This window comes from Mobula hypostoma, chromosome 5, assembly GCF_963921235.1.
Source record: "Mobula hypostoma chromosome 5, sMobHyp1.1, whole genome shotgun sequence".
In the NCBI taxonomy this organism is placed as follows: domain Eukaryota; kingdom Metazoa; phylum Chordata; class Chondrichthyes; order Myliobatiformes; family Myliobatidae; genus Mobula; species Mobula hypostoma.
Window position 1 is genome coordinate 195,999,640 of NC_086101.1, and position 26,614 is coordinate 196,026,253.

The window sequence follows — 26,614 nt, forward strand, 5'->3', positions numbered from 1 at the left end:
AATCAATGCCCCTCATCATCTTTATCAGGTCACCTCTTATCCTCCGTAGCTCCAAGAAGAAAAGGCCAAGTTCACTCAACCTATTTTCATAAGGTAGGCCTTCCAATCCAGGTAACATCAGGTCAGGTCCACGTTGAAGATTCCTATCATGTTCCGCTTAACATTTCACTCTTAAGCCATGACCTCCAGTTGTAGTCCCATCCAACCTCAGTGGAAAATGCCTACTTGCCTTTACCCTATATATATGCCTCATAATTTTGTATACCTCTATCAAATCTCACCTCATTCTCCAATGCTTCAAGGTATGAAGTCCTAACCTGTTCAATCGTTCTTCATAACTCAAGTCCTCCAGTCCTGGTATAACTTTGTAAATTTTCTCTGATCTCTTTCAACCTTATTTATATCTTTCCTGTAGGTAGGTGACCAAAACTGCACATAATACACCAGATTAGGCCTCACCAATGTCTTAAACAACTTCAAAATAAAAGCACTTCTTCTGTATTCAACACATTGATTTATGAAGGCCAATGTGCCAAAAGCTTTCTTTATGAACCTATCTAACTGTGATGCCACTTTCAATGAATTGTGTACCCGTATTCCCAGATCCCTCTGATCTACTACACTCCAGTTTCTGGAACTGTTGGAGCCTGTGATCTGCGGTTTGGAGATCATTTGGGTGATCCAGCGCTTTGCAGGCTCCGAGAGGATTCTGGGAGGCAGTGAATGCGGGCCACAAGGCGACAAGACCGTGGGGCGTGCGAGCCAGTGTTCGCCAATAAACGCTTCCATTGTTCACCGATTTAGGTGAAGAGGGAGATCGAAACATCAAGGTGTATGCAGAGGGTGAATGCCAGCTGCCTACCTTGTGATTGCTGGTGGAATCACCCTACAGTCTTATAGTTTTATATATTGTGCTTTTTGCCCGTTCTTTTTTTATATGGGGAGTGGGATTTCAGGGTTGATGCTCTTGTCGCACTTTGTGCGGTGGGGGGGGGGGAAGGTGGTGGTCGACGTTTCTGTTACGATTTTAGTTAGTTGCTTTGTGCGGTGAAGAAGGATTGGAAGCCGGTTCTTCTTTCATTTCAAGTGGGGGGGGGCAATGCTTTTGTTGCGCTTTGTGCGATGGAGGGGGGATTGGAGAGTGATGATCATGCTGCCATTCTTTTTTGGTTTCATGGATATTTGGAGAAGAATAATTGCAGAATTTTATACTTTGATAATAGATGAATCCTTGAAACTTTAAGCAACACACACAAAAAATGCTGGTGAACGCAGCGGGCCAGGTAGCATCTACAGGAAGCGGTACAGTTGACGTTTCTGGCCTGCTGTGTTCACCAGCACTTTTTGTGTGTGTTGCTTGAAATTCCAGCATCTGCAGATATCCTCGTGTTTGCTTTGAAACTTTGATTGGCATGTTGGAGGCATCATTGAATCATGGCCGAAATAAGATTATAGCTGAGAACTTGATGTTCAAGGATACACATTGTATCAAAGGGACAGGCAGGAAGGCAGAGCAGCCGCTGTTGTTCTGTTGGTAAAAAATGAAATCAAATCATTAGAAAGAGGTGACATAGGAAGGTGTTGAGCCAAGTAAGAAGACCCTGATGGCAATTATATAGACCCCCAAATAGTAGTAAGGATGTGGTCTACAAATTACAATGGGAGATAAAAAATGCATGCTAAAAGGGCAATGTTACAATAGTGATGGAGATTTCAATATGCAGGTAGATTGGGACAAATAGGTTGGTGCTGGATTCCAAGAGGGGGAATTTCTAAAATACCTACGAGATGGCTTTCTAGAGCAACTCATGGTTGAGCCCACTAGTAAATCAGAGCATTGAGTATAGGAGTTGGGATGTAATGTTGAAATTGTACAAGGCATTGGTGAGGCCAAATTTGGAGTATTGGGTACGGTTTTGGTCACCGAATTATAGGAAAGATGTCAACAAAATAGAGAGAGTACTGAGAAGGTTTACTAGAATGTTACCTGGGTTTCATCACCTAAGTTACAGAGAGAGGTTGAACAAGTTGGGTCTTTATTCTTTGGAACGTAGAAGGTTGAGGGGGGACTTGATAGAGGTATTTAAAATTATGAGAGGGATAGACAGAGTTGACATGGATAGGCTTTTTCCATTGAGAGTGGGGGAGATTCAAACAAGAGGACATGAGTTGAGAGTTAAAGGGCAAAAGTTTAGGGGTAACATGAGGGGGAACTTCTTTACTCAGAGAGTGGTGGCTGTGTGGAACGAGCTTCCAGCAGAAGTGGTTGAAGCAGGTTCAATGTTGTTGTTTAAAGTTAAACTGGACAGCTATATGGACAGGAAAGGAATGGAGGGTTATGGGCTAAGTGCAGGTTGGTGGGACTAGGTGAGAATAAGAGTTCGGCACGGACTAGAAGGGCCGAGATGGCCTGTTTCCATGCTGTAATTATTTTATGGTTATATGGTTATAGATCAGCTGTTTTGGATTGAGTGTTGTGCAATGAAAGTAAAAGAACCCTTAGGGATAAGTGCTCATATATGATCAAATTCACCCTGAAGTTTGAGAAGCTAAAGTCAGATGTATCAGTATTACATGGAGTGAAGGGAATTACAGAGGCATGAGAGAGGAGTTGGCCGGAATGGATTGAAAAAGAACACTGGCAGGGAAGATGGCAGAGCAGCAATGGCTGGAATTTCTGGAAACAGTTCAAAGGCACAAGACATATACATCTCAAAGAGGATGAAGTATTCTAAAGGTAATATGACACAACCATGGCTAACAGAAGGAGTCAAAGCTAACATAAAAGCCTAAGTAACATCAACTGTACTATTTTCCATAGATACTGCCTGGCCTGCTGAGTTCCTCCAGCATTTTGTGAGTGTAGCTTAGATTTCCAGCATCTGCAGATTTTCTCTTGTTTACAAAAGCCAAACAGACAGCATATAATAGAACTAAAATTAGTGGGAAGTTATAAGATTGGGAAGCTTTTAAAAACCAACAGAAGGCAACTAAAAAAGTCGTTAAGAAGGTAAACATGGAATCTGAAAGTAAGCTAGCCAACAATATTAAAAAGTATATCAAAAATTTCTTCAGTGTAAAAGAGAGGCAAGAGTAGATAACAGACCACTGGGGAACAATGCTGGAGAGGTAGTAATGGGAGACAAGGAAATAATGGACTAACAGAACAGAAGTATTTTGCATCAGTCTTCACTGTGGAAGCACTCGCAGTATGCCTGATGTTGCAGTATCGGGGGTCATGAAGTGTGTGAAGTTACCATAACTAGAGGGAAGGTTCTTGAGAAACTGAAATATCTGAAGGTATATAAGTCAACTAGACCAGATGGTGTACACCCCAGGTTTCTGAAAGAAGATTTTCAGTAGACCTTTGACAAGGTGCCACACATGAGGGTGCTTAACAAGCTATGAGCCCATGGTATTACAGGAAAGATTCTAGCATGGATAAAGCAGCGGCTGATTGGCAGGAGGCAAAGAGTGGGAATAAAGAGAGCCTTTTCTTGTGTGCTGCCAATGACTAGTGGTGTTCCTCAGGGGTCTGTGTTTGGACCGATTCTTGTTATATTTTATGTCAACGATATGGATGATGGAATTAATGGCTTTGTTGCAAAATTCGCAATTGATATGATGATAGGTGGAGGGGCAGGTAGTTTTGAGGAAGTAGAGAGGCTCCAGGAGGACAGACAGATGAGGGAAATGGGCAAAGAAATGGCAGATGGGATACATGTCGGGAAATATATGGTCATGCACTTTGGTAGAAGAACTAGAAGGATTGACTATTTTCTAAAAGGAGAGAAAATACAAAAAAAAACGAGGTGCAAAGGTACTTGGGAATCCTTGTGTAGGATTCCCTAAAAGTTAATTTGTAGGTTGAGTCTGTGGTGAGGACGGCAAACACGATGATGTCATTCATTTCAAACGACAGAATATAAAAGCACAGATGTAATGTTGAAACTTTATAATGTACTGGTGAGGCCTCACTTGGAGTATTGTGAGTAGTTTTGGGCCCCTTTTCTTAGAAAGGATGTGCTGAAACCAGAGAAGGTTCAATGGAGTTTCACAAAATTGATTCCGGGATTGAATGGCTTATCTTATGAAGAGCGTTTGATGGCCCTGGGCCTGTATTCAGTAGAATTCAGAAGAATGACGAGTGACCTCAATAAAACCTATCCAACGTTTAAAGGACTTGACAAGAGTGGATGGGAAGAGGATATTTTCCATGATGGGAGAGTCCAAGACCAGAGAACATATAGCCTCAGAATAGAGGGGTGTCCTTTTAGAATGGAGATGAGGAATTATTTCTTTAGCCAGAGAGTGGTGAATTTGTGGAATTCTTTGTCACAAACAGCTATGGATGGCAGGTCTTTATGTGTATTTAAGGCAGGGGTTGATATATTCGTGATTGGTCAAGGCATGATGGGATACCAGAATCAGATTTATTATTACTAGCATGTGTCGTGAAATTTGTTAAGTTAGAGTAGCAGTTCAATAATATAAGAAAAAAAAAGTTCATCAATTACAGTACAAGTATATTGAATAGATTAAAAATCGTGCAAAAAACCCAGAAATAATATATACAGGTGTCCCCCGCTTTTCGAATGTTCGCTTTACGAAACCTCACTGTTACGAAAGACCTACATTAGTACCCTGCTTTCGCTTTCAGGTGTTTTCACTGTTACAAAAAAAATTCAGTGTGCAATAACAGTCAGAGCGCGCCCCGAGCAGTCGCTCACCCCCGGATTGGGAACTGCTTTGCTTTAACACGTGCCTGTGAGCAGCCGTTAGCAAGATGAGTTCTATGGTATCGGAAAAGCCTGAAAGAGCTCGTAAGAGTGTTACACTTATGGTAAAACTAGACATATTTAAGCGTTTTCATCGTGGTGAACGAAGTAAGGACAACGTGAGTTTGGCTTGTGGAAGCTGACGAACATGATGTTGAAGAGGTTTTGGCATCCCATCACCAAGAACTGACAGATGAAGAGCTGATGCAATTGGAAGAAAAGAGGCTAACAATCGAAACCGAATGAGTAATGATAAAGTACAACTTTAATTTTGAAAGGGTACGTCGGTTTAGGAGATATTTGCTGGATGGTTTGAGTCCTTATTAAAGAACTGTGTGATAGAAAACTGCGCGAGGCTCAGCAGTCAAGCAAGCCTTCCACATCAGCCACAGCAGACGACGAACCTCGACCTTCGACATCAAGGCGGGCAGAGATAGAAGATGATGAGCTGGCTGCTCTAATGGAAAGAGACAATGAGATGACACCCCAGTGTCCCACCACCCCAACCCCCAGGCCACAGACAGATACCGATTCGCGGAAAATGCAACGGTAGCCCGGACGCACACAGCATATCTTTAAGAAAAAAGCCAAAATAAACATGTTAATTAATTAGGTGCCGCCGACACATAATTGTCGGCCCAGATCAGAGACGACGCCATCGGAAATCGGCACTGATCTGGGCCGACAATTACGTGTCGGGCGGCACCTAATTAATTAGCTTGTTTATTTCGGCTTTTTTCTTAAAGATGTGCTGTGTACCTCCCAGCTACCGCTGGACCCCTGTGTGCTTCGTGGCAATGTATCGGTCGGCGGCCCGGAGGATGGGGGCCATTGCACCACCCAACCTGCGGCGACTCAGTCTAACACACCATCATCAGTGTGCTCGGCGCTGTTTTCCCAATTCCGGTAAGTGATACTACACTGTACATACATTATTTCTACTTTATATAGGCTGTGTATTTTTACATGTTATTTGGTAGATTTGGCAGCCTCATCGCTTAAGGGTTACTGGAGAGCGCTTTTTCGCCAACAGCGCTTGCGTGAGATTTTCGCGACGGAGAACAGTTCAGTAATGATTGTGGAAAAGTATTTCTACTTTATATAGGCTGTGTATTTATCATATCATTCCTGCTTTTACTATATGTTACTGTTATTTTAGGTTTTGTGTGTTATTTGGCATGATTTGGTAGGTTACTTTTGGGTCTGCGAACGCTCACAGAATTTTCCCATATAAATAAATGGTAATTGCTTCTTCCCTTTACGACATTTCGGCTTACGAACCATTTCACAGGAACGCTTTACCTTCGGACAGCAGGGGAAACCTGTATTAAAAAAGTGAGGTAGTGTTCAAGGGTTCAATGTCCACAGGAACTGGATGGCAGAGGGGAAGAAGCTCGACTCTACTCTATACTCTATTCTTGGTTGATGCAAATGTAACGAAACCCAATTTCCCTCGGGATCAATAAAGTATGACCATGACTATGACTATGATGACTGAGCTGTTCCTGAATTGCTGAGTGTGTGCCTTCAGGCGATGGAATTATTCTGGGACTGATACTCATCTGTGGGGAGGGTCATTTGGAACACGCTTCCATATATTTGTCCTTTGAATCCTTTAAAATAAAGGGCCAACTTTTAGTTTCCTTTACAAAAGATTAGGATTATTTCAAAACTTCAGAGTAAATTTATTATCAAAATACATTTATGTCATGCAGAGATTCATCTCCTTGTGGGCATTCATAGCAAATACAAAGAAACATGATAGATCTAATGAAAAACTATACACACAACGGACAAACAACCAATGTGCCAAAAAGCAACAAACTGTGCAAGTACAAAAAGGAAGGAAAATAAAATAATAATAATAAACACCTAAGCAATAATATCAAGAACAGTGGACAGTGTTCTTCTGGTGATATCACTGCCAGAGGACAGTGTTCTGCTGGTGATGTCACTGCCAGAGGACAGTGCTCTGCTGGTGATGTCACTGCCAGAGAACAGTGCTCTGCTGGTGATGTCACTGCCAGAGAACAGTGCTCTGCTGGTGATGTCACTGCCAGAGGACAGTGCTCTGCTGGTGATGTCACTGCCAGAGAACAGTGCTCTGCTGGTGATGTCACTGCCAGAGGACAGTGCTCTGCTGGTGATGTCACTGCCAGAGAACAGTGCTCTGCTGGTGATGTCACTGCCAGAGGACAGTGCTCTGCTGGTGATGTCACTGCCAGAGGACAGTGCTCAGCCGGTGATGTCACTGCCAGAGGACAGTGCTCTACTGGTGATGTCACTACCAGTGGACAGTGTATACAGCTTCAGGAGGGGTTAAGGGAAGTACAGCTTATGATCTGATTCTGACCACAGAAACTGTGAGATGGATTGAGTTTTTGAGAATTCCAATGACAACACATTGAGACCCTGATTCAGCACTAAACACACAGAGGGAAGTCTGTTAAAATTATGCAGTATTGACAAGTTAATATTTACCCTGAGGTGAACAGCTCTCTCTTCTGGTAGACTGCTGGGTCTCTGAAGGGGTAGACTGTCTTCCATAGGTACTTGCTTGCGCCCCTGCTCTCCTGGGGCAGCCTCGTGTTCGGTGGGAGGTGGGTTTGTGCTGGGACAAGGTGCTGCTGGAGCAAGGGTGGGGCTGGGTACGGACCCTGGAGGCTGAGAGCCAGGTACTTGCAGCAGTGACGATCCAACCGTCTGCAACAGGCTCATGAAGTTCATTTGCTGGAGCTGTGGGCAAAGACAGAGAGGAATAAAGAGGGGTGAGTGAGTTCCACAGGTTGGATGGAAAGGAGAGAGAGAGAGAGAGAGAGAGAGAGAGAGCATGTGGGGGGAGAGAGAGCGTGGGGGAGAGAATGGGTGGAATGAGAGAGAGAGTGGGGAGAGAGAGAGAGAGTGATGAGAGAGAGAGTGTGGGCAGAGAGAGAGTGTGGGGAGAGAGAGAGTGTGGAGAGAGAGAGAGTGTGGGGACAGAGACAGAAACAGTGGAGGGGAGAGAGAGACAGATAGCGAGTGAGAGACTGTGAGAATAAAGAGAAAGAAAGAAAGAGACAGTAACATAAGAAGTGGAGTGAGAGGGGTGCAGGGTGCGCTGGGGCTGTGGACTGAGTAGAGCAAACTGAAGGATATGGGGAGTATGGCGGGAGGATATGGGGAGTGTGTGGCCGTGGGGAGTATGGCGGGAGGATATGGGGAGTGTGCGGCCGTGGGGAGTATGGCGGGAGGATATGGGGAGTGTGCGGCCGTGGGGAGTATGGCGGGAGGATATGGGGAGTGTGTGGCCGTGGGGAGTATGGCGGGAGGATATGGGGAGTGTGTGGCCGTGGGGAGTATGGCGGGAGGATATGGGGAGTGTGCGGCCGTGGGGAGTATGGCGGGAGGATATGGGGAGTGTGTGGCCGTGGGGAGTATGGCGGGAGGATATGGGGAGTGTGTGGCCGTGGGGAGTATGGCGGGAGGATATGGGGAGTGTGCGGCCGTGGGGAGTATGGCGGGAGGATATGGGCAGTGTGCGGCCGTGGGGAGTATGGCGAGAGTGTGTGGCCGTGGGGAGTATGGCGGGAGGATATGGGGAGTGTGCGGCCCTGGGGAGTATGGCGAGAGTGTGTGGCCGTGGGGAGTATGGCGGGAGGATATGGGGAGTGTGCGGCCCTGGGGAGTATGGCGGGAGGATATGGGGAGTGTGCGGCCGTGGGGAGTATGGCGGGAGGATATGGGGATTGTGCGGCCGTGGGGAGTATGGCGGGAGGATATGGGGAGTGTGCGGCCCTGGGGAGTATGGCGGGAGGATATGGGGAGTGTGCGGCCCTGGGGAGTATGGCGGGAGGATATGGGGAGTGTGCGGCCACGGGGAGTATGGCGGGAGGGTGTGGCCGTGGGGAGTATGGCAGGAGGATATAGGGAGTGTGCGGCCGTGGGGAGTATGGCGGGAGGATATGGGGAGTGTGCGGCCGTGGGGAGTATGGCGGGAGGATATGGGCAGTGGGGAGTGTGTGGTCGTGGGGAGTATGGCGGGAGGATATGGGGAGTGTGTGGCCGTGGGGAGTATGGCGGGAGGATATGGGGAGTGTGTGGCCGTGGGGAGTATGGCGGGAGGATATGGGGAGTGTGCGGCCCTGGGGAGTATGGCGAGAGTGTGTGGCCGTGAGGAGTATGGCGGGAGGATATGGGGAGTGTGCGGCCCTGGGGAGTATGGTGGGAGGATATGTGGGGAGTATGGCGAGAGTGTGTGGCCGTGGGGAGTATGGCGGGAGGATATGGGGAGTGTGCGGCCACAGGGAGTAGTATGGTGGGAGGATATGGGGAGTGCGCGGCCGTGGGGAGTATGGCGGGAGGATATGGGGAGTGTGCGGCCGTGGGGAGTATGGCGGGAGGATATGGGGAGTGTGCGGCCACGGGGAGTATGGCGGGAGGATATAGGGAGTGTGTGGCCGTGGGGAGTATGGCGGGAGGATATGGGGAGTGTGCGGCCACGGGGAGTATGGCGGGAGGATATGGGGAGTGTGTGGCCGTGGGGAGTATGGCGGGAGGATATGGGGAGTGTGCGGCCACGGGGAGTATGGCGAGAGTGTGTGGCCGTGGGGAGTATGGCGGGAGGATATGGGGAGTGTGTGGCCGTGGGGAGTATGGTGGGAGGATATGTATGGTGGGAGGATATGGGGAGTGTGCGGCCGTGGGGAGTATGGCGGGAGGATATGGGGAGTGTGCGGCCGTGGGGAGTATGGCGGGAGGATATGGGGAGTGTGCGGCCACGGGGAGTATGGCAGGAGGATATGGGGAGTGTGTGGCCGTGGGGAGTGTGTGGCCGTGGAGTATGGCGGGAGGATATGGGGAGTGTGCGGTCACGGGGAGTATGGCGGGAGGATATGGGGAGTGTGCGGCCGTGGGGAGTATGGCGGGAGGATATGGGGAGTGTGCGGCCACGGGGAGTATGGCGGGAGGATATGGGGAGTGTGCGACCGTGGGGAGTATGGTGGGAGGATATGGGGAGTGTGCGGCCGTGGGGAGTATGGCGGGAGGATATGGGCAGTGTGCGGCCGTGGGGAGTATGGCGAAAGTGTGTGGCCGTGGGGAGTATGGCGGGAGGATATGGGGAGTGTGCGGCCCTGGGGAGTATGGTGGGAGGATATTGGGGAGTATGCGGCCACGGAGAGTATGGCGGGAGGATATGGGGAGTGTGCGGCCCTGGGGAGTATGGCGGGAGGATATGGGGAGTGTGCGGCCACGGGGAGTATGGCGGGAGTATGCGGCCATGGGGAGTATGGCGGGAGGATATGGGGAGTGTGCGGCCGTGGGGAGTATGGCGGGAGGATATGGGGAGTGTGCGGCCGTGGGGAGTATGGCGGGAGGATATGGGGAGTGTGCGGCCGTGGGGAGTATGGCGGGAGGATATGGGGAGTGTGCGGCCGTGGGGAGTATGGCGGGAGGATATGGGGAGTGTGCGGCCGTGGGGAGTATGGCGGGAGGATATGGGGAGTATGCGGCCATGGGGAGTATGGCGGGAGGATATGGGGAGTGTGCGGCCGTGGGGAGTATGGCGGGAGGATATGGGGAGTGTGCGGCCACGGGGAGTATGGCGGGAGTGTGTGGCCGTGGGGAGTATGGCGGGAGGATATGGGGAGTGTGCGGCCGTGAGGAGTATGGCGGGAGGATATGGGGAGTGTGCGGCCATGGGGAGTATGGACGGGAGGATATGGGGAGTGTGCGGCCGTGGGGAGTATGGCGGGAGGATATGGGGAGTATGGCGGGAGGATATGGGGAGTATGCGGCCATGGGGAGTATGGCGGGAGGATATGGGGAGTGTGCGGCCGTGGGGAGTATGGCGGGAGGATATGGGGAGTGTGCGGCCACGGGGAGTATGGCGGGAGTGTGTGGCTGTGGGGAGTATGGCGGGAGGATATGGGGAGTGTGCGGCCGTGAGGAGTATGGCGGGAGGATATGGGGAGTGTGCGGCCATGGGGAGTATGGGCGGGAGGATATGGGGAGTGTGCGGCCATGGGGAGTATGGCGGGAGGATATGGGGAGTGCTGGAAACACAGGATGCGGTTGTGCGGGTACAGAGTGAGGCCCCTTTGAGTGGGCGGGGGATGTGTACTCAGTGTGGAGTGAACACAGAGATCAAGAAGCTAAAGGTGAAGGGATGGGGAATTATGATTGGCTTGTCGATGACAGGATGGGGCGAAAGAGACAGGGTTTCCATTCACATCACCTGAACCAGCTTAAGCATCTCATTATGAAGCAAATGTCTGACGTCAGAGGTGATGGTTCCTTGAAGCACTGTTGCTGTGGCCTGGGTGACAGGGGTCTCCTTACAGGCATCAGTAACCTGTCCAGACATGGACTGACCACCTGAAGCAGCCTGCTCCAGGGAGGGGTACACCCAGTCAGAGCTAAGGGAGGAACAAAAGCCCATCAGATCCAAGTCATGTACAGCCCCAGCACCGTCACTGAGCTCAGGAACACGAACAGGAGGGAAAACCCAATCAGGTTGCTCCCACACACTGTACACATACTGCAGCACAGGATACTCCATTTTGCCCTAGACACTACACCCCTGTCCCAGACACTCAAACACAGGATAGGGCCCCTGTCCCAGACACTCCAACACAGGATAGGGCCCCTGTCCCAGACAGTCATTCACAGGACAGGGCCCCTGTCCCAGATATTCAAACATAGGACAGGGCCCCTGTCCCAGACACTTAAACACAGGACAGGGCCCCTGTCCCAGATACTCAAACACAGGACAGGACCCCTGTCTCAGTCACTCAATCACAGGACAGGACCCCTGTCCCAGACACTCAAACACAGGACAGGGCTCCTGTCCCAGACACTCAAACACAGGACAGGGCCCCTGTTCCAGACACTCAAACACAGGACAGGACCCCTGTCTCAGTCACTCAACCTGTCCTCACAACAGGGATTGTCTACGGAGTCTCTGTGGGTGGAAGTTAGGAACAGGAAGGGGTCAATACCTCTATTGGGTGTTTTTTATAGACCACCCAATAGTAACAGGGACATCAAGGAGCAGATAGGGAGACAGATTCTGCAAAGGTGTAATAATAAGAGGGTTGTTGTGGTGGGAGATTTTAATTTCCCAAATCTTGATTGGGGTCTCCCTAGAGCGAGGGGTTTAAATGGGCTGGAGTTGTTAGGTGTGTTCAGGAAAGTTTCTTGACACTATATATAGAAAAGCCTACAAGAGGAGAGGCTGTACTTGATCTGGTATTGGGAAATGAGCCTGGCCAGGTGTCAGGTCTCTCAGTGGGAGAGCATTTTGGAGATAGTGATCACAATTCTATTTCCTTTACCACAGCATTGGAGAGGGATAGGAACAGATAATTAGGGAAACAGTTAATCGGAGTAAGGGGAAATATGAGGCTATCAGGCAGGAACTTGGAAGCATACATTGGAAACAGATATTCCCAGGGAAACGTACAGAAGAAATGTGGCAACTGTTCAGGGGATATTTGCGTGGCGTTCTGCATAGGTACGTTCCAATGAGACAGGGAAAGGATGGTAGGGTACAGGAACCATGGTGTACAAAGGCTGTTGTAAATCTAGTCAAGAAGAAAAGAGCTTACGAAATGTTCAAAAAACTAGGTAATGATAGGAATCTAGAAGATTATAACACTAGCAGGAAGGAGCTTAAGAATGAAATTAGTAGAGCCAGAAGGGGCCATGAGAAGGCCTTGGCGAGCAGGAACAAGGAAAACCCCAAGGCATTCTACAAGTATGTGAAGAGCAAGAGCATAAGCTGTGAAAGAATAGGACCTATCAAGTGTGACACTGGAAAAGTGTGTATGGAACTGGAAGAGATAGCAGAGGTACTTAATGAATACTTTGCCTCAGTATTCACTATGGAAAAGGATCTTGGTGATTGTCGGGATGACCTGCAGTGGACTGAAAAGCTTGAGCATGTAGATATTAAGGAAGAGGATGTGCTGGAGCTTTTGGAAAGCATCAAGTTGGATAAATCACCGGGACTGGACGAGATGTACCCCAGGCTACTGTGGGAGGTGAGGGAGGAGATTGCTGAGCCTCTGGTGATGATCTTTGCATCATCAATGAGGACGGGAGAGGTTTTGGAGGATTGAAGGGTTGCGGATGTTGTTCCCTTATTCAAGAAAGGGAGTAGAGATAGCCAAGGAAATTATAGACCAGTGAGTCTTACTTCAGTGGTTGGTAAATTGATGGAGAAGATCCTGAGAGGCAGGATTTATGAACATTTGGAGAGGTATAACATGATTAGGAATAGTCAGCATGGCTTTGTCAAAGGCAGGTCGTGCCTTACAAGGCTGATTGAATTCTTTTGAGGATGTGACAAAACACATTGATGAAGGTAGAGCCGTAGATGTAGTGTATATGGATTTCAACAAGGCATTTGATAAGGTACCCCATGCAAGGCTTATTGAGAAAGTAAGGAGGCACGGGATCCAAGGGGACATTGCTTTGTGGATCCTGAACTGGCTTGCCCACAGAAGGCAAAGAGTGGTTGTAGATGGGTCATATTCTTCATGGAGGTCAGTGACCAGTGGTGTGCCTCAGGGATCTGTTCTGGGACCCCTACTCTTTGTGATTTTTATAAATGATCTGGATGAGGAAGTGAAGGGCTGTCAGAGGTTACAGCGGCTCATTGATAGGATGCAAAACTGGGCTGAGAAATGGCAGATGGAGTTCAACCCAGCTAACTGTGAGGTGGTTCATTTTGGTAGGTCAAATATGATGACAGAATATAGTATTAATGGTAAGACTCTTAGCAGTGTGGAGGATCAGAGGGATCTTGGGGTCTGAGTCCATAGGACATTCAAAGCTGCTACGCAGGTTGACTGTGGTTAAGAAGGCATGCGGTGCGTTGGCCTTCATCAATCGTGGGATTAAGTTTAAGAGCCGAGAGGTAATGTTGCAGCTATATAGGACCCTGATCAGACACTGCTTGGAGTACTGTGCTCAATTCTGGTCACCTCATTACAGGAAGGACATGGAAACCACAGAAAGGGTGCAGAGGAGATTTACGAGGATGTTGCCTGGATTGGGGAGCATGCCTTATGAGAATAGGTTGAGTGAACTCGGCCTTTTCTCCTTGGAGCAATGGACGATGAGAGGTGACCTGATAGAGGTCTACAAGATAATGAGAGGCATAGATCGTGTGGATAGTCAGAGACTTTTTCCCAGGGCTGAAATGACTAACATGAGAGGGCACAGCTTTAAGGTGCTTGGAAGTAAGTACAGAGGAGATGTCAGGGGTAAGTTTTTTTATGCAGAGAGTGGTGAGTGCGTGGAATGGGCTGCCGGCAGCAGTGGTGGAGATGGAAACAATAGGGTCTTTTAAGAGATTCCTGGATAGGTACATGGAGCTTAGAAAAATAGAGGGCTATGGGTAAGCCTAGGTAGTTCTAAGGTAAGGACATATTTGGCACAGCTTTGTGGGCTGAAGGGCCTGTATTGTTCTGTAAGTTTTCTATGTTTCTATGACACATGCCTGTAATCCAAGCAGCACCCTGGTACATCTCTTCTGCACCCTCTCTAAAGCTTCCACATCTTCCTGTAATGAGACAACCAGAAGTGAACACAATACTCCAATACTCTGCCACCCAACTGACACACTCTCCCCTAGACCAGTCCCAAATCTCTCCAGCCGTATTCCTTACCCTCTTCCCTTCTCACCTTCTCATACACACCGTCCTCACCCTCATTTCCATCATGCCACCTACCAAGCACACACCTTCCCCCTTTCTCCGCACCCCAGCCCAAATAATCCCCCCATCATTTCCGCATACTCACATCCAGTCCTCAACTCTCACATTGCCCACTCCCTCTCCACGCCCACGATCAGCTTTTGCTGATCCAGACCAGCTGACCACTGCAGCTGGCATGCTGGGGAGATGGGGGGCTAACTGTGTTTGCGCACACGGAGGTGGGGGGATTGTTGAGGGAAGTTTGGTTAATCTGTTCTCCACTCACTGGCTTCCTGCGGCAGTCAGCAAGTGACCCGCCTGAATCCTCATGACATTTCTCTAAGGACGGATTGCCTGAGACTTCTCTGTTGAACTCAGCCTGTTTGATTACTGCAGTGACTACATCTCCATAGCAACAGCGGGAGCTGAGTACTGGTCAGGTGCAGCAGCCTGGCCAAAGTACAATGGAAGTGGAACCCTGTATTTGCTCATCATCCTAGAAACCCCAGTGACACGCACTTTGGGCAGATGGGGCTTGTCGGCCGTGGTCGGCAGGTCACCTGGAACAACAACTGATCTTAAACCTCCACTGCCTTGTGGCTATACCCACTCACGAGGAACGTTTTGGAAGTAAACCCCAAGGAAAGATCCGGAGCAGGAGTCCCCAAGGCAGTTTAATGCTGACTCAAGGGTCCACATCCGTGGCTGACCCTGACCAACGGAGGGCCTCAGTAACTGAGGGAGCCAAGAAACCCCAGCTTGCTGCATATGACCAAAGCCAGACTGACCAACGCAAGATGCAGAGGCTGCAGAGGTGTCTATGTGCCTGCACAAAGCCAGTTGGTCAGTCCTCTCCAGCATGGAGGTGAAAGGGGAACACTCCTCTGACATCAGAATGTATAGCACCTAGCAACAGACAGCACCAGCCAATGCTCAGCTATTGGGGTGCCATGGCAGTGTAGCAGTTAGTACAACATCATTACAGTGTGGGACGTCAGAGTTTGGAGTTCAATTCCAGAGTAAGAAAGTTCGTATGTCCTTCCCTTGTGCATGTGGGTTTTCTCTGGGTGTTCTGGTTTCCTCCCACAACCCAAAGTTAGGTTAGCTGGTCATTGCAGATTATCAGGTGATTAAATCGGTGAGTTGCAACATGGTGGCCCTGAAGAGCCTGTTCTGAGCTGTATCTCTAAGTAAAAGTAAAATACAAAAACATACTGCCCACTGCCCTTTCCTCCCCCATCTCCTTAATGACCCATCATGATTGTTACAGTCAGGAACATCACCTTGCAGTCTTGTGTCCATTCAATCGCTGACCAAGGGCCTCAGTTATGGGCTTATGCATCCATTCTCTGGGATCAGTGTCTCTGGGCTCATCCGTCTGCTCTCTGGGATCAGGGCCCATAGGCTTATCCATTCGATCTCTGGGATCAGTGCCTGCGGACTCATCCGTTCGCTGTCTGGGATCAGTGCCCATTCGATCTCTGGGATCAGGGCCCGTGGACTCATCGGTTCGCTGTCTGGAATCAGGGCCCATGGGCTTATCCATTCGATCTCTGGGATCAGAGCCCCCGGGCTTATCCGACCGATCTCTGGGATCAATGCCCGTGGGCTCATCCGTCTGCTCTCTGGGATCAGGACCCATGGGGTTATCCGACCGATCTCTGGGATCAGTGTCTCTGGGCTCATCCGTTCGCTGTCTGGGATCAGAGCCCCTGGGCTTATCCATTTGATCTCTGGGATCAGGGCCCCTGGACTTATCCGACCGATCTCTGGGATCACAGCCCCTGGGCTTATCCATTTGCCCTTTAGGATCTCTGCTTCTGAGTTTATTTTCCCTCTTTCTGTGACGCGAGCCCTTGGGTTTACTCCTTCTCCCTCTGCGATCTGCTCCTTTGGGATTATCTACTCGTTTTCCATGTTCTCTGGGATCCATGCTTACGGATCTGTCCAACTTTTCCTGAGGGTCCATCCTGACTGGCTCGTCCGGAGCACCCTCTGCATCCACCTGAAATCACAAAGCAAATACAACAAACGAAGTGATGAGTGTGAAATTAAACTGAACAGAGAATCAGACTGGCACACTGCCCAGCCCAGTCGTCACGGTCACACACCCAGTGTGAGGATAATCAGATTGGCACACTGCCCAGCCCAGTCCTCACGGTCACACACCCGGTGTGAGAATAATCAGATTGGCACACGGCCCAGCCCAGTCCTCACTGTCACACACCCGGTATGAGGATAATCAGATTGGCACACTGCCCAGCCCAGTCCTCACAGTCACACACCCGGTGTGAGAATAATCAGATTGGCACACTGCCCAGCCCAGTCCTCACGGTCACACACCCGGTGTGAGAATAATCAGATTGGCACACTGCCCAGCCCAGTCCTCACTGTCACACAACCGGTGTGAGAATAATCAGATTGGCACACTGCCCAGCCCAGTCCTCACAGTCACACACCTGGTGTGAGAATAATCAGATTGGCACACTGCCCAGCCCAGTCCTCACGGTCACACACCCGGTGTGAGGATAATCAGATTGGCGCATTGCCCTCACCAGTCCTCATGGCCACACACCCGGTGTGAGGATAATCAGATTGGCACACCGCCCTGCCCAGTTCTCACGGTCGCACAGAGGGACATTACCCAGTGACACACTCAGATCAGTCTCTCCCTGTCAGAACAATCAGTCCCTTCTCGAACTGGGTAGCTTAGTTCTAGACTGAGTTCTAGAGCAGAGTGAGGCAGCAGCTCCTGAGTGCTCAACATTGTCAATGGGTGAAGAATAGGTTCCAATCTTACAGCTCGCCAGGACAGGTCAGTACTTCCAGAAGAGTGAGATCTGGTAACCACAGTTAACTTCAATCAAAAGCAGCTTTAATATCACTGGCATATATCGTGAAATATGTTGCAGTACATTGCAATAAATAATTTTAAAGCACCAAATTACAATAATATCTATAATTGTGGGAGGAGAAGATGGCGACGCGACGCAGCTCGCAGCGGCCACTCCGGTGGTGATGTCTGTTATTTGTCAAGTAGGGTGCCGCGCACAATCCTGATTTGATGAAGACGGACATGAGAGCACGGAGGAACATCTGGTGAAACTTCTGAAATGCCTGCTTTGTTGCTGCTGCTACTGTGTGGTCCAGAATCTCCGGAGGGGAAGGCCCCGAGTCCTCAGCTTTGCTTGTTGCTCGGCAGCCGGGGCGGGGCTGAAGCGCTCGGCAGAGGATGGTGCTCGGAGAGGCTGTGTTGGAGGGGCTGGTCAGAGGCTCGAAGTTTTCAGATGGACTCAGAGTCCGCTGCGGTCGGGTGCTTCCAATGCATCGGCAAGTTGTCGGTGCTTGGAGGTTCATGGCAGGGAGAGTTTCTCCCTTCTGCTGCTTGCGTGAGATGATGAGTCTATCGGGACTTTGAGACTTTTTTTTTACCGTGCTCATGGTCTGCTCCTTATCAAATTATGGTATGCTTTGCACTGTTGTAACCATATGTTATAATTATGTGGTTTTGTCAGTTTTAGTCTTGGTTTGTCCTGTTTTTTTTGTGATATCACTCTGGAGGAACATTGTATCATTTTTTAATGCATGCATTTCTAAATGACAATAAATGAGGACTGAGAGTCCTCATAATCTAATCTAATCTAATTAAATAACTTGTGCAAAATGAGAGCAAGAAAAAAATATAGTGACATGATATAAATGGGTTCATTGTCCATCCAGAAATCTGATGGTGAATGGGAAGAAGCTGTTCCCAAAATGTTTAGTTTGTGCCTTCAGGCTCCTGTACCTCCTCCTTGATGGCAGCAATGAGGAGAGAACATGTTTAAGTGATAAGGGTCCTTAATGACGGATGGCACCGTGTTGAGGCGTGGCCTTTTGAAGGTGCCCTCGCCCTGTACACAATCACCCAGCTCATGCCTATACCTGAACCCCATTCACGGGATTCCTGCAACTTTCTGCAAAGTATCTGTTGTTTACAAATACACATGCCTGGAAACCGGAATTTAATTTCAGTTTATGCATCTGAAAGTGCTGGAAATACTCAGTAAATCAGTCAATGTCCACCAAACAGAGAAATCAGATTCAAATTTCAAGTTGAAAATACTTCATCTGATCCCAGGGGTGTGAATTGGGATGATGTTTTTGCAGGGAAATGTACTATGGACATGTGGTCGATGTTTAGAGATCTCTTGCGGGATGTAAGGGATAAATTTGTCCCAGTGAGGAAGATAAAGAATGGTAGCGTGAAGGAACCATGGGTGACAAGTGAGGTGGAAAATCTAGTCAGGAGGAAGAAGGCAGCATACATGAGGTTAAGGAAGCAAGGATCAGATGGGTCTATTGAGGAATATAGGGAAGCAAGAAAGGAGCTTAAGAAGGGGCTGAGAAGAGCAAGAAGGGGGCATGAGAAGGCCTTGGCGAGTAGGGTAAAGGAAAACCCCAAGGCATTCTTCAATGATGTGAAGAAAAAAAGGATGACAGGAGTGAAGGTAGGACCAATTAGAGATAAAGGTGGGAAAATGTGCCTAGAGGCTGTGGAAGTGAGCGAGGTCCTCAATGAATACTTCTCTTCGGTATTCACCAATGAGCGGGAACTTGATGATGGTGAGGACAATATGAGTGAGGTTGATGTTCTGGAGCATGTTGATATTAAGGGAGAGGAGGTGTTGGAGTTGTTAAAATACATTCGGACGGTTAAGTCCCCGGGGCCTGATGGAATATTCCCCAGGCTGCTCCACGAGGTGAGGGAAGAAATTGCTGAGCCTCTGGCTAGGATCTTTATGTCTTGTTGTCCACGGGAATGGTACCGGAGGATTGGAGGGAGGCGAATGTTGTCCTCTTGTTCAAAAAAGGTAGTAGGGATAGTCCGGGTAATTATAGACCAGTCAGCCTTACGTCTGTGGTGGGAAAGCTGTTGGAAAAGATTCATAGAGATAGGATCTATGGGCATTTAGAGAATCATGGTCTGATCAGGGACAGTCAGCATGGTTTTGTGAAGGGCAGATCGTGTCTAACAAGCCTGATAGAGTTCTTTCAGGAGGTGACCAGGCATACAGATGAGGGTAGTGCAGTGGATGTGATCTATATGGATTTTAGTAAGGCATTTGACAAGGTTCCACATGGTAGGCTTATTCAAAAAGTTAGAAGGCATGGGATCCAGGGAAGTTTGGCCAGGTGGATTCAGAATTGGCTTGCCTGCAGAAGGCAGAGGGTCATGGTGGAGGGAGTACATTCAGATTGGAGGATTGTGACTAGTGGTGTCCCACAGGGATCTGTTCTGGGACCTCTTCTTTTTGTGATTTTTATTAACGACCTGGATGTGGGTGTAGAAGGGTGGGTTGGCAAGTTTGCAGACGACACAAAGGTTGGTGGTGTTGTGGATAGTGTAGAGGATTGTCGAAGATTGCAGAGAGACATTGATAGGATGCAGAAGTGGGCTGAGAAGTGGCAGATGGAGTTCAACCCAGAGAAGTGTGAGGTGGTACACTTTGGAAGGACAAACTCCAAGGCAGAGTACAAAGTAAATGGCAGGATACTTGGTAGTGTGGAGGAGCAGAGGGATCTCGGGGTACATGTCCACAGATCCCTGAAAGTTGCCTCACAGGTAGATAGGGTAGTTAAGAAAGCTTATGGGGTGTTGGCTTTCACAAGTCGAGGGATAGAGTTTAAGAGTCGCGATGTAATGATGCAGCTCTATAAAACTCTGGTTAGGCCACACTTGGAGTACTGTGTCCAGTTCTGGTCGCCTCACTATAGGAAGGATGTGGAAGCATTGGAAAGGGTACAGAGGAGATTTACCAGGATGCTGCCTGGTTTAGACAGTATGCATTATGATCAGAGATTAAAGGAGCTAGGGCTTTACTCTTTGGAGAGAAGGAGGATGACAGGAGACATGATAGAGGTGTACAAGATAATAAGAGGAATAGATAGAGTGGATAGCCAGCGCCTCTTCCCCAGGGCACCACTGCTTAATACAAGAGGACATGGCTTTAAGGTAAGGGGTGGGAAGTTCAAGGGGGCTATTAGAGGAAGGTTTTTTACTCAGAGAGTGGTTGGTGTGTGGAATGCACTGCCTGAGTCAGTGGTGGAGGCAGATACACTAGTGAAGTTTAAGAGACTACTAGACAGGTATATGGAGGAATTTAAGGTGGGGGGTTATATGGGAGCCAGGGTTTGAGGGTCGGCACAACATTGTGGGCCGAAGGGCCTGTAATGTGCTGCATTATTCTATGTTCTATGATTCTAGGAGGAGGAATTTTTAGAGTGCCTACAAGATGGCTTTTTAGAGAAGCTTGTGCTTGAGCCCACGAGAGAATGAACCATTCTGGATTGTGTGTAATGCAATGAACCAGAATGGATTAGAGAGCTTAAGGTAAAGGAACCCTTGGGGAAAGTGATCATAATATGATCAAATTCACCCTGAAATTTGAGAAGGAGAAGCTAAAGTCAGATGTATCAGTATTACAATGGAGTAAAGGGAATTACAGTGGCATGAGAGAGGAGCTGGACAGAATTATTTGGAAAAGAACACTGGCAGGGATGATACTAGAGCAGAAATGGCTGGAATTTCTGGAAGCAATTAGGAAGGCATAGGATATATATATCTCCAGCCCAAAGAGCAAAAAGTATTCTAAAGGTAAGATGACATAACCGTAGCTAACAACAGAAGTTAAAGCCAACATAAAAATTAAAGAGAAGGCAAATACAGTAATAGACGAAAAATTATTGGGAAGTTAGAGGACTGGGAAGCTTTCAAAAAATCAACAAAAGACAACTAAAAAGTTATTAAGAAGGTAAAGATGGAATACGAAAGGATAACAAAAGTTTCTTCAGATACATGAAGAGTAAAAGAGAAGTGAGAGTAACATTGGACCACTGGAAAACAATGCTGGAGAGGTAGTAATGGGGGACAACAAAATGGAGGTCGAGCTGAATAAGTATTTTGCATCAGTCTTCATTGTGGAAGACGCTAGCAGTATGGCGAAGTGTGTGAAGTTGCCATGACTAGAGAGAAGGTTCTTGGGAAACTGAAAGGTCTGAAGGTAGATAAGTCACCTGGACCAGATGGTGTACATCCCAGGGTTCTGAAGGAGGTGGCTGAAGTGATTGTAGAGGCATTAGTAATGAACTTTCAAGAAATCACTGGATTCTGGAATGGTTCTGGAAGACTGGAAAATTGAGAATGTCACTCCACCCTTCAAGAAAGGAGAGAGGCAGAAGAATGGAAACTATAAGCCGGTTAGTCTGACCTCAGTGGTTGGGAGATGTTGGAGTCGATTATTAAGGATGAGGTTTCAAGGTACTTGGTGGAACATGATAAAAGAGGCCCTAGTTAGCATGCTTTCCTCAAGAGAAAATCTTGCCTGTCAAATGTGTTGGAATTCTTTGAAGACATAGACAAAGGAGAATCGATTGATGTTAAGTACTTGGATTTTCAGAAGGCCTTTGACATGGTGCAACACATGAGGCTGCTTAAAAAGCTATAAGCCCGTAGTATTACAGGAAAGATTCTAGCATGAATAAAGGACTGGCTGATTGGCAGGAGGAAAAGCTTAGGAATAAAGGGAGCCATTTCTGATAGGCTGCCAGTGACTACTGGTGTCTGTGTTGGGACTGATTCTTTTCGCATTATATGTCAATGATTTGGATAATGGAATTGATGGCTTTTTTGCAAAGTTTGCAGACGACATGAAGATAGGTGGAGGGGCAGATAGTTTTCAGGAAGCATAGAGACTACAGAGTGACTTAGACAGATTAGGAAAATGGGCAGTGTTGGGGAGTGTATGGTCATGCACTTTGGTAGAAGAAATGAAAGAGTTGGCTTTTTCTAAATGGTGAGAAAATGCAAAAAAACTGAGGCGCAAAGGTACTTGGGAGTCCTTGTGCAGGATTCTCTAAAAGTTAATTTGCAGATTCAGTCTGTGTCAGGAAGGCAAATTTGATGTTTGCATTCATTTCAAGAGGACTGGAATATAAAACAGTGATTCCCAATGGGGGCAGCTATGTGTCCTAAGGGGAGGTTAGGGGAAACAGAAGTAGTTGGGGGACGCTCAAGATTCTTGGCGGGCGGGCGGGCGGGCTGCACCCAAACTTGAGGCACAAGACCTGACCAATCGTTAGTACAAAAAAAGATAAAACACTGGAACACAGGAATCACTATAGCTCTGCAGGCGGTGAGCACTCATTGTCACCACACATCTGAAACTCAGCAATCTCGTCTGACCGTACCAACCAACAGAAATTATTAGGGATGCATAAATTAGCAACCATGGTGCCCAACAGTTCCCCTTGACTCACGGCACTGAACGAGTCAATACAATTTAACAGTTGCTAAGTAAAGTACATCTCTCAACTTTTTCGACAGATCTACAGAAAACAGGTTGCACAATAATACAGCGCTGGCCAGAACCAAGTGGTGAAACAGAGCCTATCAGTGAACCTGCTGATCCCAAGTATTCCTCTTGAGGTGTTGAAAGCAACCTTGGCTTCATATGTGCGGTCAAGTATCACCTTTGGGGATTATCAGATCTTCCGTGATTGGTCAACTGGAATAAAGGTAGCTTGCCAAACTCCAGCTCTATACCCACCAGCATTCAGATTCCAGTCTGAATCTTTGTCAACGTCATTTTCGCTGTTGTAATCATCTTCATCTTCACCTTGCCGCTCCTTTGCATTCGCTACCATCATCCTATCCATTTTAACTCACTGCTGTCATCAATATCCATTTGGCATTCCCAGCTTGTGTTAATTATTAATTCCATTTTAGCCCAATTAATGATGAATGCGTATGGCACGATCTCTATGAGTCTGAAGGCAGTGAAGCCTTGAATTCTAATTCTGCTCAGAAACATTAACTACAGAAAGTGCGTCAATACAATGTTACCTACCAGTCGTATGGTTTTATTCCGTTCCCATCAGATCAGCAATACCCCATGTGTCTTATTTGTAATACCGTACTGTCTAATGAAACCATTAAACCAGCAAAATTGCCGGAACATTTCTGTAAAAGACACCCTGAAAAGGCTACTTATGGATTTATTCAGTTCCAGAAGATGAAAGAAGCATTTGAAAGCATTGTACACTCGAATCATTAACCAAGAAGCTAAAAATGAACTTGATAGTGGTCTCATTGTTTCTTATAACATTTCCAAAATGACAGCAAAGTGGGGAAAACCTCATACAATTGGTGAGAGATTAATAATGCCTGCTGTATCAGAAGTGCTCACCACTATTTCCAAAATGGATACCAGTATTTTAAAATCAATTCCTCTGAGTAATATCTCTGAAGCTCATCGTATTGACAAAACGAGGGAAGACATTGAGTATCAACTATGCACAGATCCACAAAAAACAGAATTTGGGATACAACTGGATGAGTCACTATGTGAGACAACAAGACATATCCACGGCTTATCAAAAATGGAAAAGTTTATGAAGAGATTCTCTTTTGTAAAAAGTGAAAAATTAGCAACAGAGAATCAATCCACGACAAATTCAAAATGTATATTTAGGAGGAAATTAATCCAATTAGGAACACGATTTCTTGGGCAACAGATGGAGCACCATATACAATCGGTGACCATACTGGTTTAGTGGCATTTATGAAAAAAGAAATTTCAGGTCTGTTTTTAATCCATTGTGTAATTCATCATCAACATCTCGCAGCCAAAAACCTCAGCCAGTGACTTTTTTCGGGCATGACTCTTGTAATATCTGCTATCAACAAAATTAAAGCTCATCTATTAAACAGCAGAATATTTCACCAGTTATGCCAAGATAATGATGAAGGGTTTGGACGCTAGCTTCATCACAATGAAGTGCATTGGCTGTTCAAAAGCTGCTGCATAAAATGTTCCTTTGTGAGCAGCCAGAAGTGGTGAACATATTGGTACCAGTGACATAGGTAGGAAATGGGAGGAGATCTTGAAGAAAGAATATAGGGAACGAGGTAGTAAGCTGAAAAACAGGACTTTTAGGGCAGTAAACTGAGGATTGCTAGCTCTGCCATGCGCCAGTGAGGGTAAGAATAAGACGATTTGGTAGATAAATGTGTGGTTGAGAAGCTGGTGCAGGGCGCACGGCTTCAGATTCTTCGATCATTGGGATCTCTTCTGGGGTAGGTATGACCTGTTCAAAAGTGACAGGTTGCACATGAACCAAAGGGGGAGCAATATTCTCCTGGGAAAGTTTGTTAGAGCTGTTGGGAAGGGTTTAAACTAATTTGGCAGCGAGGTGGGAAGCGGTATGAAGGCACTCAGGATAGGATGGATGGTAAAAAGGCAAGGATAGTGTGCAGTCAGACTGTGTGAAAGGGCGGGCAGATGATAGGACGTAATTGTAGCCAGCAAGGTGAATATCAGTGCATTAGGAATGCAAAATCAAAAAGGGTAGAAAATACTGTACTCAAAGTGTTATATCTCAATGCATAGAGTATAAGAAATAAGGTAGATGATCTTGTTGCAATATTACAGATTGCCAGGTATGATGTTGTAGCCATCACTGAGTTGTGGCTGAAGGATGGTTGTAGTTGGGAGCTGAATGTCCAAGGTTACACGTTATATTGGAGGGATAGGAATGTAGGCAGAGGGGGTGGTGTGGCTCTACTGGTAAAGAATGGCACCAAATCATTAGAAAGATGTGATAGGATCGGAAGATGTTGAATCCTTGTGGTTTGAGTTAAGAAATTGCAAGGGTAAAAGGACTCTGATGGCAGTTATATACAGGTCTCCCAACAGTAGCTGGGATGTGGACCACAATTTACGACAGGAAATAGAAAAGGCAAGTCAAAAGGGCAATGTTATGATTGTCACAGGAAATTTCAACATGCAGGTCGATTGGGAAAATCAAGTTGGAAATGAATCTCAAGACAGTGAGCTTGTTGAATGCCTACGAGATGGCTTTTCCAGCAATTTGTTGTTGAGCCTACTACAGGTTCAGCTAAACTGGATTGGATGTTACGTAATGAACTGGAGGTAATTAGGAAGCTTAAGGTAAAAGAACCCTGTGGAGGCAGTGACCTCAATATGATTGAGTTCAACTTGAAAGTTGATAGGGAGAATGCAAAGTCTGACATAGCAGTATTTCAGTGGAGTAAGTGAAATTACGGTGGTAAGAGAGGAGTCGGCCGAAGTAAATTGGAAAGAGATGCTGGAAGGGATGTCAGCAGGGCAGCAATGGCTTGAGTTTCTGGGAAAAATTAAGAAGGTGCAGGACATGCGTATTCCAAAAATGAAGAAATACTCAAATGGTAAAATAGTACAATCGTGGCTGACCAGGGAAGTCAAAGTTAATGTAAAAACAAAAGAAAGGGCATAAAACAAAGCAAAAATTAGCGGGAAGACAGAGGATTGGGAAAATTTTAAAAACCTACAGAGAGCAACTAAACGAATCATTAGGAGGGAAAAGATGGAATATGAAAGCAAGATGGCAAACAATATCAAAGTGGATAGCAAAAGCTTTTCAAGTATGTCAAAAATAAAAGAGAGATGAGAGTGGATATAAGACCACTAGAAAATGAGGCTGAAGAGATAGTAACGGGGGACAAGGAGATGGCAGATGAACTAAATGAGTATTTTGCATCAGTCTTCACTGTGGAAGACACTAGCAGTGTGCCAGATCTTGTAGGGTGTGAGGGGAGAGAAGTGAGTGCAGTTACTGTTACAAGGGAGAAGGCGCTCAAATAGCTGAAAGGCCTAAGGGTACATAAAAGTCACCCAGACCAGAGGAGCTGCATCCTAGGGTTCTGAAAGAGGTAGCATTAGAGATTGTGGTGGCATTAGCAATGACCTTTCTAAAATCATTGGACTCTAGCATGGTGCCAGAGAACTGGAAAATTGCAAGAATCACTCCACTCTTTAAGAAAGGAGGAAAGGAGCAGAAAGAAAATTATAGACCAGTTAGCCCAGCCTCTGTGGTTGAGAAGATGTTAGAGTCAATTGTTAAGGATGAGGTTATGGAGTACTTGGTGACACAGGACAGGATAGGACAAAGTCAGCACGGTTTTAAGGGAAAATATTGTCTAATAAACCTGTTAAATGATAATTAAGTTTAACTCGAACTTGAAATACAAGCTACCAAACAGTAGCCAAGATGTGGGCTACAAATTACAATGGGCGATAGAAAGGCATGTCAAAAAGGCAATGTTCCAATAGTCAT

The 26,614-nt window shown here is 47.1% G+C and overlaps 1 protein-coding gene across 3 annotated transcripts in view; it reads right to left on the minus strand.

Annotated features, from left to right (window-relative positions):
• The window catches only part of cplane1 (ciliogenesis and planar polarity effector 1), a 328,946-nt gene that overhangs the window by 109,163 nt on the left and 193,169 nt on the right, over window positions 1–26,614 (minus strand). For all 3 annotated transcript variants that reach the window (XM_063049649.1, XM_063049647.1, XM_063049648.1), the window contains exons 30-32: window positions 15,742–16,463; window positions 10,993–11,173; window positions 7,260–7,514 (exon numbers count right to left, since the gene is read on the minus strand). In XM_063049649.1, coding sequence (XP_062905719.1) covers window positions 7,260–7,514; window positions 10,993–11,173; window positions 15,742–16,463 — 1,158 coding nt within the window. The remainder of the gene's footprint in view (window positions 1–7,259; window positions 7,515–10,992; window positions 11,174–15,741; window positions 16,464–26,614) is intronic.